This window comes from Tupaia chinensis, unplaced genomic scaffold (assembly GCF_000334495.1).
Source record: "Tupaia chinensis unplaced genomic scaffold, TupChi_1.0 Scaffold000367_1, whole genome shotgun sequence".
In the NCBI taxonomy this organism is placed as follows: domain Eukaryota; kingdom Metazoa; phylum Chordata; class Mammalia; order Scandentia; family Tupaiidae; genus Tupaia; species Tupaia belangeri.
This window is the reverse complement of record NW_006159864.1, coordinates 442,500-454,731: the sequence shown is the minus strand read 5'-3', so window position 1 is coordinate 454,731 and position 12,232 is coordinate 442,500. Positions and strand designations below refer to the sequence as shown.

At 42.7% G+C, this 12,232-nt stretch overlaps 1 protein-coding gene across 2 annotated transcripts in view; it reads right to left on the bottom strand.

Moving 5' to 3' along the window:
* Positions 1-378: 378 nt before the first annotated feature.
* CRYM (crystallin mu) overlaps positions 379-12,232 on the bottom strand; it is a 19,226-nt gene continuing 7,372 nt past the window's right edge. For both annotated transcript variants that reach the window (XM_006153270.2, XM_006153269.3), the window contains exons 5-9: positions 9,652-9,753; positions 7,447-7,630; positions 3,158-3,279; positions 2,542-2,626; positions 379-713 (exon numbers count right to left, since the gene is read on the bottom strand). In XM_006153270.2, coding sequence (XP_006153332.1) covers positions 649-713; positions 2,542-2,626; positions 3,158-3,279; positions 7,447-7,630; positions 9,652-9,753 — 558 coding nt within the window. In that variant the 3' untranslated portion in view covers positions 379-648. The remainder of the gene's footprint in view (positions 714-2,541; positions 2,627-3,157; positions 3,280-7,446; positions 7,631-9,651; positions 9,754-12,232) is intronic.

The following is a 12,232-nucleotide window of genomic DNA, read 5'->3' as shown; positions in this document are numbered from 1 at the left end:
TAAATTCTAATTTGAAGAGGACACCAAAGGTCACCTCTTATGATTCAATTTATACAAAGTTTCCAAAACAGGCAAATCCATAGATTAGTAGTTTCCAATGGTTGAGAAGAGAGGTAAAGAGGGACCAGATTGCTTTTTGGGGGTGATGAAAATGTTCTGGAATTAGATAGTAGTGAGAGTAGCCCAAATATGAATATACTGAAAATCAATTGTACACTTTAAAATGGTGAGTGTTATGGTATGTGAGTCATATTTCAATTTTAAAATAGAAAAACATTCATTATAGTTCTTGGGCACCCCCTCACCCCAGGGAGTGAATGGAAGCACCTAATTCCTCTCACTCTTCTTCATGAGGAATAGAAGTTACCAAAACACATATTGCAGAATCAGAAAATGCTTTATTTCAGGGAAATACAAAAGGTATTCAAGGAAATACAAGGAAAAGGAACACTGTTGTAACCTGGCTTACCAGAAGAAATGGTTACCCAGTTTTGTTTTCCAACTACACACATGAATGGGGATCTAATATTTAAGGTAAAACATAATCAATGCAAAACTACAGTTCACTATGGACTGGGCTCCCTCGTTTGATCGAGAAATGTTGTGACAACCAGTGGCAACAGCTCTTGAGCACCAAGTTCCTTTGTTTTATTTACCAGATGACCAGGAATCATACACTAGTTTAGCTGCCACTGTGTCTTCCACAGCCATTCCTGGAATGGACAGAAATTTGATTCACTTTTTTTTATCAGAAAACTTTTCCTGAAATAGCCCAAGCCCCATGACTGGCAGTTTTCTGATGCACTGTCCATGTTGCCAATGCCCATCAGGATAACAGGGACTGGTACTCAGAGGTAAGCTCTGATGTAGACAATCTGTGATGGGCAGGTCAAGGCAGGGAATATGATGTTAAGCAAGAAATGCCAAGCAAACCAATTTGGTGTCTTACAAGCTGTAGTTCAGGGGTCAGCACACTCGCTGTGAAGGGTCAGGTAATAAATATGTTAGGTTTTGTGGGCCAGATGGTCTGTTTCAATTTCTCAGCTCTGCTCTTTTTAGTGGAAAACAGTTATAGAGCACAGGCAAATGAACAAACCTGGCTATGTCCCAAGAAAACTTTATTTATGGACCCTGAAGTTTGAATTTCATATCATGTTTGCATGCCACAAAAAATCTTTTTCCTCCCATTATATGAAAATGTAAAAGCCAACTCTAGCTGGCAGGTTGGTCTGAACCACCTTTACTATAGGCTACAGTTTACTGACCCTTGGTCTAGTTCAAACCCCGGCTCGAGCACCTCTTCTTCATGTTATGATTTCAAGTATTTCCCGTAACCCTCTGCACCTAGCACAGATACATAATAGGCCCCGAGATAAATCTGTGAGATGAAAGGGCATGCCAATGAGCCAAGCCTCATAAGTGAGAAAGCAAGAATTGCTCAAAAGGGTAGAGCAGGTTTCTGCAGTGTTTAGTCTCCATCAGTGGGCTGGCTGGCTTCAGCTCTAACATGAATTCTGAAACTTTTCGTCACAACCAGAGCTCATGGCACCAGATTCTGGATAAAGCGCATGCTGTTTTCACCTGCTTTCTAGTGCATGAGAGATTTTTAAAATATTTAACAATCAGTAAGGCACATAATGGGTGCTGGGTGGCCAGAGTACTCAGTGCTCTGCTCAGCGTTGAGGCTTGCGGTGCTTGATCACGAAGGAGCATGGAAGATCTTTCAAAAGGGATGTAGGCTACTCTTGAGGGCTCAGGGTACCAACTATGTACCAACCAGTCTGGGGGTAATATCAACAGTTCGTGAAAAATGCTTTTATGAAAAAACTATGCCTGGATTTCAAAGTTTTTTGCACCAGAATAAACTCATACTCTGATTCAAGTTTTCAATGGATTTTTTTTGAAGTCCCCTCATATTTACATATTATCAGCTGAATATTGACCATGTTTCTATGTACTTCTGTTATATTAAATCTAGCTGAGTGGAAAAGTTAGGTCAAGGGCCAGATCCTTTGTTGGGCTTCTAACCGTACCAACTCAGGTGATATGGGGCTCCCAAGGAAGCCCTCTTCAAAGCAGCATGTGGGAGAGCGGGGAAGGAGGTAACAAAGAGGTCTCAGGCTAGATTTCTTGTCTGAATCTCTTTCAGGATGTATCTGTCATTTCCCATAAGCTCCCTGTCTGACAAGTTACAACTGTTACAAGTTACTGTTGTCACTTGCTATGTGTTTATTGTATGTTATGTGTAAATTCACATGCACATCCCAATTAATCCTCACAACTTAAGGTAACAGGTAGAAACTGGCTCAGAAAGCTCGGCTCACTTGCCTAAGGACATGTCAGTGAGGGGCAGAAAAGGGACTCCAATCCAGGACTGCCCAACTCTAGAATCCCTGGGCTTACCCATGACACTAAGCCACGTAAATAATTGACCTGAATGATGGACTTCACAAGGAATGGTGACTCATGCCTCTTTCTGCCAATCCATCATCCTGCCTTGTGCTCTGGTTGGCACTGTGCCCAGGGAGCAATGGATCTTACCCAAAGACTTGAACACTGTGGTCTTCTCACGGTAGGCTGGCTTCACGCCCTTCACCACTTCTCCCAGTTCAGCAAAAATCTCAGCCTGTGAAATACATACACACCAATCCAGGCATGAAGCTAGAAGTCTACTCAGGGCCCAGTGCCAAAGCCAGCTCAGGGCATCTCTGAACCGGACAAAGGATAAACTGATAAAAGGACCATTGGTAAGCTGGAAAATTTCAGGGAGAATGCTGCCCCCTGAAATCCTTTTTTGGGTAGCATCTGCCTTTGTGATACCAAGTTTGTGCCTGGGGGACTGTCCTGCCAGGTCACTGTGACAGTGAGGAAACAGGCATGTGATTATCTGAACACAGCTTGAACTCCTTATGCATTTCAGGTACATGTGTGTGCCTGTGACCAAGGGGGTGGACTGCAGCATAAGGACCCTGTTGAGGTTGCTTGTCTCCTCCCACTACTTTTCTGGAAGAAATGGGCAGATTTTAAAAAAAAAAAAAAGGTTGTGAGATGTTTAGGGAGTTACTTCCCCATAAGAAGTTGGGGTGTCCAAGGTCTAGAGCAGGCCAAAATGGAAAGGAATTTAATAGAGCCCTGGCAGGGGTGAGAGGAGGCTCACCCCTGACAACAGGACATCTCCCGACTCCTTCAGGGCAGCCTCGTGCGAATCCACATACAGCACAGCCTGCTTCATGAGCTCATCATCCAGTTCTCTCCAGTCGGGTCTGCTGGCACCGATAGCTAAGAGACAACAACACAGACCCTAAGCCCAGAAACAGTCCCAAGGGATACTAAAAAGGGCAAAGCAAAGGAAGAGGCGAACACAGGGCATGCAGAAACATTCAGATTTGGAGTACTCTCTATTCCTCATGCTGAGCTCCTCCCATTTGGCAAGACTGAATGCTCATTAAGGTAATACCTACCATTTCCCCCCCTTTCCATTTCATACCCTGCCTTGTTCCTGAAAGAGGCAACCTAGCACCCACTTACTGGGTGCCTACTCTCTGCAGATATTTTACACATATTATTTTATTTATGGTCTTCACAAGTACACTTTAATGCTGGATTTCCATTTAACAGATGCACAAATTGAAGCTCAAAGAGGTGAACTTACTTGCCAAGGTGATGTACCTCATAAGCAAATCTGTGTCTGAGAGAGAGCCATGGTTTTCATGCCTCGTTTGCTCTTCAGAGATGATACATTTCTTATAAAGATCTTGAGACAGAGATATCATGTAGTACTTACTTACACCCACATTCTACTTTGTCTGCTTGCTCTTCCTCAATCATTCCCATTCCTCACACTCAACCTCTCTTAACTCACCATGAAGGAGCCCAGTGTCAGGTTCATGAGGAAGCCTCAGTAAAAAGAAAACTGGCTCCATCTTTCACTCCCTTTGAGCTTTCACTGCCTCTGCAGAGCCCTACACCAGATAAATCAATCGAAGGCATCGTACCTCCAGGCACTGGACACAGGATAATGCAGAGGCTGCAACCAAATGCTTGCAGGACCAGGCAGGAAATGAAATGAAGCATGGCTGATCAGAAAGACTGGATTGGAAACGGTGGAGACTGAGGCACAGAAGAAAGCAGCCCTTCTAAAGGGGGCAGTCATCATTCAGCTCCAGCTAACTGTTGCCATGTGTGAATGCAGGTCTACCGTGACCAGATATTCCTTTTTTTTTTTTTTTTTTAAAGAAAGAAGCAGGAAGTCTATTTACATGTGTTATTTCTGATTTTCAGAACACTTCAGAACATGCTGTGGTCCAAACATAACACATCTGCTGGCTGGATCTAGCCCGTGACCAGCTAGTCTTTGAACTCTGCTGCTATAAAGCCTTAAACAAATAGAAAGCAGTATTTATGTGCTTCCTCACACCGCTGACCAGTTATTTCTACTTGTCTTCTCTCCTGCTGTTCTCTGTCACTCTAATTTCCAAAGAGAGTGTTGTAAAAATGTCCATTGTGAAGGTTGTTTGTGCAGGGAGTTCTATAGAACAAAAGTACTAGCTAACAAGGCTTGTAAATAAATCATAAGCTGTGGGAAAAAAATCCAGTTTCTTAGGCCACCCTTTCTCACTGTACTGTTCCCCCCTAGATGGCTGCTGCATAGGAATGGGCGAATTCTCAAAGGGTTGTGTGAGGCCACTTGGGCAGATGGAGGTGGGCCAGGCAGCAGATGGAGGGGCCTTGCTCAGTGGGGCTAGAATGAGAGAGGGTCAGAAAGCTGGTTGATGGGGTTGGGGACAGGATGGAGAGGAGTGAGGAACTTGGAATTGGGCCTGCTTCTCAGTTGAGCTGAGATGATATGAAGCCTAAACTAAGTAAAATCTGTTGGCATAGCTCTGTTGTCTGTACTTATAATGAATTTTTTCTCAAGCATATCTGTTGCCTCTGTAAATAGTATACATAGACCAATTTTGTCCCTAGGCCAGGGATACGTAAGAGATGCTTTGACTCAAAATCAAGTCAGCCCTTCCTGGAGAAAGATTCAAAGTGCGAGAAGGAGTCCAGCATGAGAGAACTTCTCCATTGCTGAATTTGAGGATGTGAGCATCTCCAGGAGCTGCAAGTGGCCCCAAGGAAATGGGGTCCTTCATCCTACAACACCAGGAACTGAATCCTGCCATAACACGTAGGCCTTGAAGAGGACCCCAAGCACAGATCAGACTGCAGCCACTAACCCATGCTCAGACTCCAGTTTCACAACAGAAACTGTGAGATAAGGAAAGAAGAAAGGGAAGGGAAGAAAAGGAAAGGAGAGAGGAAGGGAGGGAGAGAGAGAGAAGGAAGAAAGAAAGAAGGAAAGAACAGACAAGAAGGAAAGGAAGAAAATAAGGAAGAAAAAAAAGTCAGTCAGTCTTGCTGAAGACTCAGTTCTATCCTTAAGAACCATTTCACCAAGAACTGGCACCTTTGATTTCCCAGGGCCTTCCAGAAATGGTCTTATTGTCCATAAAACCAGCCCTAACCCCTCTCACCTAACAGCTAATCTACATTTTACCTACTCCCTGGACCCAGATCTAGCCCCAGCCCCATGTAGGCTGAGACTTTCAACTTACTTTGGTCCATTCCTCAAACATGCTATGTTCACATCCACCCACAGGAGCCTCTGGACTTACTGTTCCCTATGCCTTTCCTTCAGCTCTTGGCATGGTTGGCTCTTACCATTCATGTCACAGTTCAAATATCACCTCCCCACAAAGCTTCTCAGAAAATCCCAAGTAGTTCCCCTTATCTATGGGAGTTATGGTCCAAGACCTTCAGTGGATGCCTGAAACTTTAGATAGTATTGAATCCTATATGTTTTTTCCTATATATTTACCTTTGATAAAGTGTAAGTTAGGAATTAGTCATGGTAAGAGAGTAACAATAACTAATAATAAAATAGAGCAATTATAATAATATACTGTATGTGAATCTGGCCTCTCTAAATTGCTGACTGTACTGGACTCACCCTTCTTGTGATGATATGAGATGATACAACGCTAAATACTGAGATGAAGTGAGGTAAATGGCAGGCCTTGTAATGTTTTAGGCTACTACTGACCTTCTGACATTATGAGGGGGTCTTCAAAAAGCTCATGGAAAATGTGTATTTTAAAGAAACTATGGATGAATTATAAAATTTTTTGCATCAAAATAAGCTCATACTTTAATTCCATCTTTCCATGAGCCTTATAAAATTCCCCTCATATATTCAAAGGAGGATCATCTGCTCTTGAATCATTTTATATTTAATATTTGGACCATGATTGACCATAGGTATCAAACTACAAAAAGCAGAGCTATGAATGGTGGTGGGGGGGGTAGCTACTGTACCTAATTCTATTCTCTTCTGACTACTTCTGCTATCAGGCTCTATCACACAGTGTCTTGTTTCCTTCACAGGCTACATCTCTTAGTTCATCTGTGTGTTTGTCATTTCTCTTTCCTCACTAGAATGTAACCACCTGGAAAGCAGTGACCTTGAGTGCATGCTTTATCTGGCATTCCCGGCATCCATACCAGTGCCTGGCACATGGGAAGGACTCCATAAACATCTATGAATGATGCATAAGAACTTCACTTGGCTCTTCCCTGCTCATCTACACTGTGTGCAGAGCTCTTGGCTTCTGTTTGAATCATCACTGAACATGGGCTACCAATAAAAAAATCCTCTATTTTTTGCCTGCTCTGCTGACTAGAATCCAGTCTTATCTTCCAATCTATGGTCAAAGCATAGATTGTCTCACTTGAAATCCCAGCTCTGCCACTAAGAACCTCTGACTTTGGGCAAGTTACTTAATCTCTCTATGCTTTGGTTTACCCATCTGTAAAATGGGGGTCATGATAACAGTTCCTACTTCAGTTCCTTGTTGTAAGGATAAAATGGTATAATACATATAAAGAGTGTAGAACAACATCTGTAATAGTCAAATATTTGCTATAACCCCCTAGAGCCATTTGAGGTTCTTCAGAGGCCTCAGGCATCTCATGTTTATCATCTCTGTCCCTCTCCCCAATCTAAGCACACATATTAAAAAGCATCCACATATTTTATTAAATGTCTCTATACTGTGACTTTTAGGGGAAAGATATTTATAATTCTGCATGTCAGCAAAAACAATTGATTCTCCTGGTGTTGTGATTTAAACTTCATCACATTGAAGAACTGAGTATGACTATTTGCCATAGTGTTACATTTTACAGAACATTCATTAAACTAAGTATTTACTAATTTCAGGCTTTTCTTTTTGCACTTTGCAGAGAGTATCAGTCTTCAGGGCTCACATGTTTCTGAGGCCCTTCAAAAGTTTGAGCATTCTGTGTAAGGAGTGAACAAACTCAGCAGTTGCAGCCCCTTGGTCCAGCCTAGTGGGAATCTAGTCACCACTTCCCCATCACTCACAGTGCCACTCTACTTACCATTGATGTGAGCCCCTGGCTTTACCCATTCACCAAACAAAATGGGCTCAGTTGCCATGGTAACAGTGATGATCACATCAGCATCTGTCACAGCCTCCTGGACTGATGAACAGACTCGTACCTCTCCTTGCACCGTGACTGCAAACTTTTCTGCATTTTCTTTGGTGCGGTTCCATATCCTCACCTTTATTGGGGGTAACAAGATGGACATTGGTGCTATATTTTGGATGTTTATGTTACATTGAGCCCAGGGGTGCCAAGGGACAGTTGAACCACTCTGGAATAGAACCTGTATGCATCTAAATCATTCTCTATGCAGAATGGGCATGTGATCAAGGGTGAATCTGGACAGACGCTAGGCCATGTAATAGAAAATGAGCTTCTACCACTTTCCCCTTTAAATAAGGGTGGGCAATTTTTCAATTCTAGACCAGGACACACAGTCTCAATAGCTTGATAGCTACTATATAGCTTAGGGATTAGCACAGTGCAATACAGGGCCAAGCAAGCTTAGAATCAATGTTTGCTTTGTCATTTACTGCTCCTGAAATTACATAGCCTCATTCGGACTGGAAAATAGGAACGGTAACTGGACAAAGTCAGCATCAAACTCACACTATGTTTGAAACTCTATAAAGGAGTCATAGCTGGTGCAAGACTCATAGAAAGGAGTATTTATGGCTGTGCTTTGCATGGAGTAACCTGATATTTGAAGAGTAAGTAGGAAATTAAAGCTCAGAGAGTTTGAAGGTCAATGGTGCAGCTGATGAAAAGGTGAAAAATGGAAGCTACAATTAGAATCCTGGAAGGTGTTGGGAAGTTGGCCAATGACCTCACCAGAAGCTAGAAACTTGCTAGCTTGCTTAGCAGGTTTTAACATCTGGGGTGGGAGTTGTCAGCCTTCAATTAAAAATATGCCCTCAAAAAACTGTCAGAAGAAAATATAATAAATGTAGAAATAGGGGCCAGACAGTAATGCAGGAATAACCAACACTCTAACACATGGGAAGGTGCTAGGTTCAGATCCTGAGGCCTTCCTGGACACACTGGGTAGGCGCATGTCCATGGTTCAGGCTGGCTATAGCTGGGGGTGGATTGCAGCATGTTAGAAGTGTATGCCCCCTCTAGGAAATAAAACAACTTTAAAAAAAATAGAAACAAATTTAAGGTCTAAATAAGTTCATCAATCAAGGTGAAAACATCATGCCTACTCATAAATGAATTGTTTTCTCAATAGAAAACAATGTAAATATTATGTGAAAAACAGATAATCTGGAAAAGTGATGATGTTAGAGTATTCAGTGAAAAGACAGGATATGCAATTGTGCACATCTAATGATTAAAACTATGTCATAAAAAGCCAAGAGTAGGGAGAAAGAGAAAAATGGGAAATATTAACTTCTTGTCTTTGAAAACAGATAAAAGGACATTTTTCTTGTTTTCTTCCTTATAGTCTATGTTTCCCATTACAAGTATTCTCTTTATTATAACAAGTCATATTTTAGGGACCAGGTGGTGATGCAGCAGTCATGTAGTCAGATCCACATGGAAAAGGCTCCCGCCTCACATCTCAGGACTTCCCTGAACACACCAGGGACCCAGGCTGGGTGAGGATGGGGGTGAATCACAGCACGAGGACCCTGTTGGGGATGCCCCTGTGTATGTGTCTGTTTCATTGAAGAAAGAAATGAATGCACTTGGAAAAATACTTTGAATCTGTTCTACTTCTCTTGTGCACATACATAATATAAAGATAGTATCACACATTCCCAAGAGGAAGTGTCAGTCACAATAGGGAAAAGGTGGGCCACAGAAGCCCTGTGGAATCCATTTTCAAGGCCTCAGCCCCAGTTCTTGGATCCATAACATTGAACACTTAAAGACTCTCAGGTCCTCCGAAGAGAAACAGAGAGAGGAGCTGAAAGGACAATGGAATGTATGCCATGGATATTACAGAATCCTTTAGCAAACCCAGGAGGCTCACTGTGTCCTCAAGCTTATGTTCTGTGAACTAATAAACTATTCACCTCCATCGCCTCCACCAGGAATCCTGGGGAGGTCATGAAGGTAAAACAGTGGTCTACATTGGACCCTCGACCTAACAATTTCAGAATAATCCGTGTTGCAGTGAAGGAGTGAGAGAGATCACCAGCCACTTCCTCCCTTACTCTCCCACCCCCTCCGTACCTCTGCACCCCAACTTACCTCCTTAAAGGAGAACTGCTCTGTGAAGACCTCATAGTGGCTGTAGGCCTGGACCCCAGCCCCAAGGATGCACAACACCTCACTGCTGGGGGGTTTCAAGAACTATTTAAGAGAAATGAGATGGACAAAGTCAAGGGAGACACAAAAAGCCAGGTGAAAAGAAAAACAAACAAACAAACAAACATGTTTCAAATTTCAGGTGACTTTTGCCCTATCTTCAGCTCCCTCAAGAACTCACGGGCAATTAAGGATATTGAGTCACTTTGAGCTTCAGTTACCCTACTGTGTAGTGAGGAGCCTTTAATGAATACCTAATATTCCCAGGAGGATAGCCATGCCACAGTCCCTTCTCTTCCATTCTTCTCTAAGAACTTTGGGCACATGGCCAGGGATAATTTTCAAACTGCCAGGTCTGGGACAAACTGTGGTTGGCCATATGGGAGTCCAGTACCTTAACCACCTTAAGCTGCACAAGGTTAGCATAGATTGGTACATGCCTCCTCTGACCTACAAGAAACACTGGGTTTTTCAACTTTGACACTACTGACAATTAGGATGGACAATTCTTTGTGGGGGAGGGGGCTGCCCTGTACATTATAGGATGCTTTGCGGCATTCTTGGTCTCTATCCAGCAGTAACTCCCCTCGCTCACCCAGCCTGTGGCCTTTGTTATGACAACCATTAATGTTTCCAACCATTGCTAAATGTTTTTTGAGTCAGGAGGCAAAACTTTTCTCAATGGCACAGAGGAAAGACATCATTTGGCATATGTACTAAATAAGACCCTCTTCTGACTTTATTTAATTGAACAAAATTTGAGTCTGTTCTTTCTTACAGTGCAATTACTAAAATTCTGAAGTGTAACCTTGAAACAAAAAGTCTTTTTAAAAAAATTTATTTACTTATCTTTATTTTTCATTATTATTTATTTTGACCAGAGAGAGAGAAAGGAAAAGTGAGAAAGCAACCTCCCATTATATGGGAGTCCAGCCCCTTAACCACCATGCCACCTGCCAGCCCTGGTGGACATGGAAAGTCTTAACTATTAACTACTAGCAAAAAAGGGGTTTTTCTTTTCTTTTTCTAATTGCCAGGGGGCACATGTACTTCCTGGAGAAAGAGAAGAGAGAAGAAAGCACCTCCCCATGGGGCATGGTCATGGCATGATCCCTTCTCTTCCATTTCTCTATCCTGTTGGAATTTGGGGTACATATACATGCTGAATATATTTTTCAAACTGCTAGGGATGGGAGTTGAACCTCAGTCAGCCACATGGGATCTGGTTCCCTTAACCACTAGGCTACAGCACCAGCTCTTCTCCAACTCACTCTCATGCCATGTTCTCCTGCACATCCTGTCTTCCATCCCCAAGCATGCATGCCTCCTTCAACCACAGGGTCTTTGCACAGGTTCTTTCCTCTGCCTGAAATGCTCTCCTTTTTGCTTCTCACGAGTAACTCCTGGTATTTTCTTCAGATCTCAACTCAAATATGTTACACAGGGGAAAAGTGTCCCTACATTCTGGACTAATCAAGAGTGCTTGGTTTTATGCTCTCATGGCACTGTGAGGGTTGTAGTTTCACATTTACTATTGCAATCTCTGGATTGCTAGCTTGTCTTCCCACTGGACCCTACAGTCTACAAGGGCAGGCCCTATACCTGGATTTTCTCACTATTCTTTGCTCCATGTTCAGGACAGGGCCTGGCACCTGGTGAACAGTAAAATATTTGTTATAAATGCATGCCAGGGATAAACTCTGAAATATCTTGTCACCTTGAGAAAGCATGTGAGAGTTCTCTACTAAGGTTATGTGAAATTCACACAAAGAAGTCACTGAGTCTGACAGATCCCAGAGCCTCCTATATTTCTCATCTTCCTCCCCAAAGACCTAAATAAAAGAGACGTGGTGGACAATAAAACATTCTTCTCTCAATAAGAGAAGAAGTAAAATAGACCATTTGTTCCTTATTGAAATAGCCCATCTGAGCCCCTGAGAATGAAGCTTTCAGCCTGAACTTTGAAGTTTTAGCCTAGATTTTGAAGTGTCAATCCAAGGTTTCTTGACCCTTCTGGAAGTGCAGATTTTCATTAATGCAACAAAGAACAGTGTTACTGAGGGCTAGACCTACAGCAGTGTGGTTCCCAAATCTGGTTGAGATCAGAATCAATTATGAACTATTAAAAACAAAGCCAGTTTCCTGGCTCTCCCAACCCCCCAGCGATTATTTTTCAGTTGGTGAAAATTCAATATATTATCATTATTTTTTCTTCTAGGTTTTTCCATAGGGTGCACGTGCTCGCCAGAAAGACAGTGAGAGGGAAAGCAAGAAATCCCCGCAGGGAGGATGGCCATGCTGCAATCTCTTCTTTATTTTACTCTCAGAATTTGGGGCATGTACACATATTCACCCAGCATGATTTTCAAGCCACCAGGCACAGGACTTGAACTGTGGTCCACCATGTGGGAGTCCAATGCCTTAACCATCATGCCACCTGCTAGTCCCCAAAATTCAATATATTATTATTTTTGAGAGGTTTTTGCTATAGGGCATGTGCGCTCGCCAGACAGACAGAGAGAGA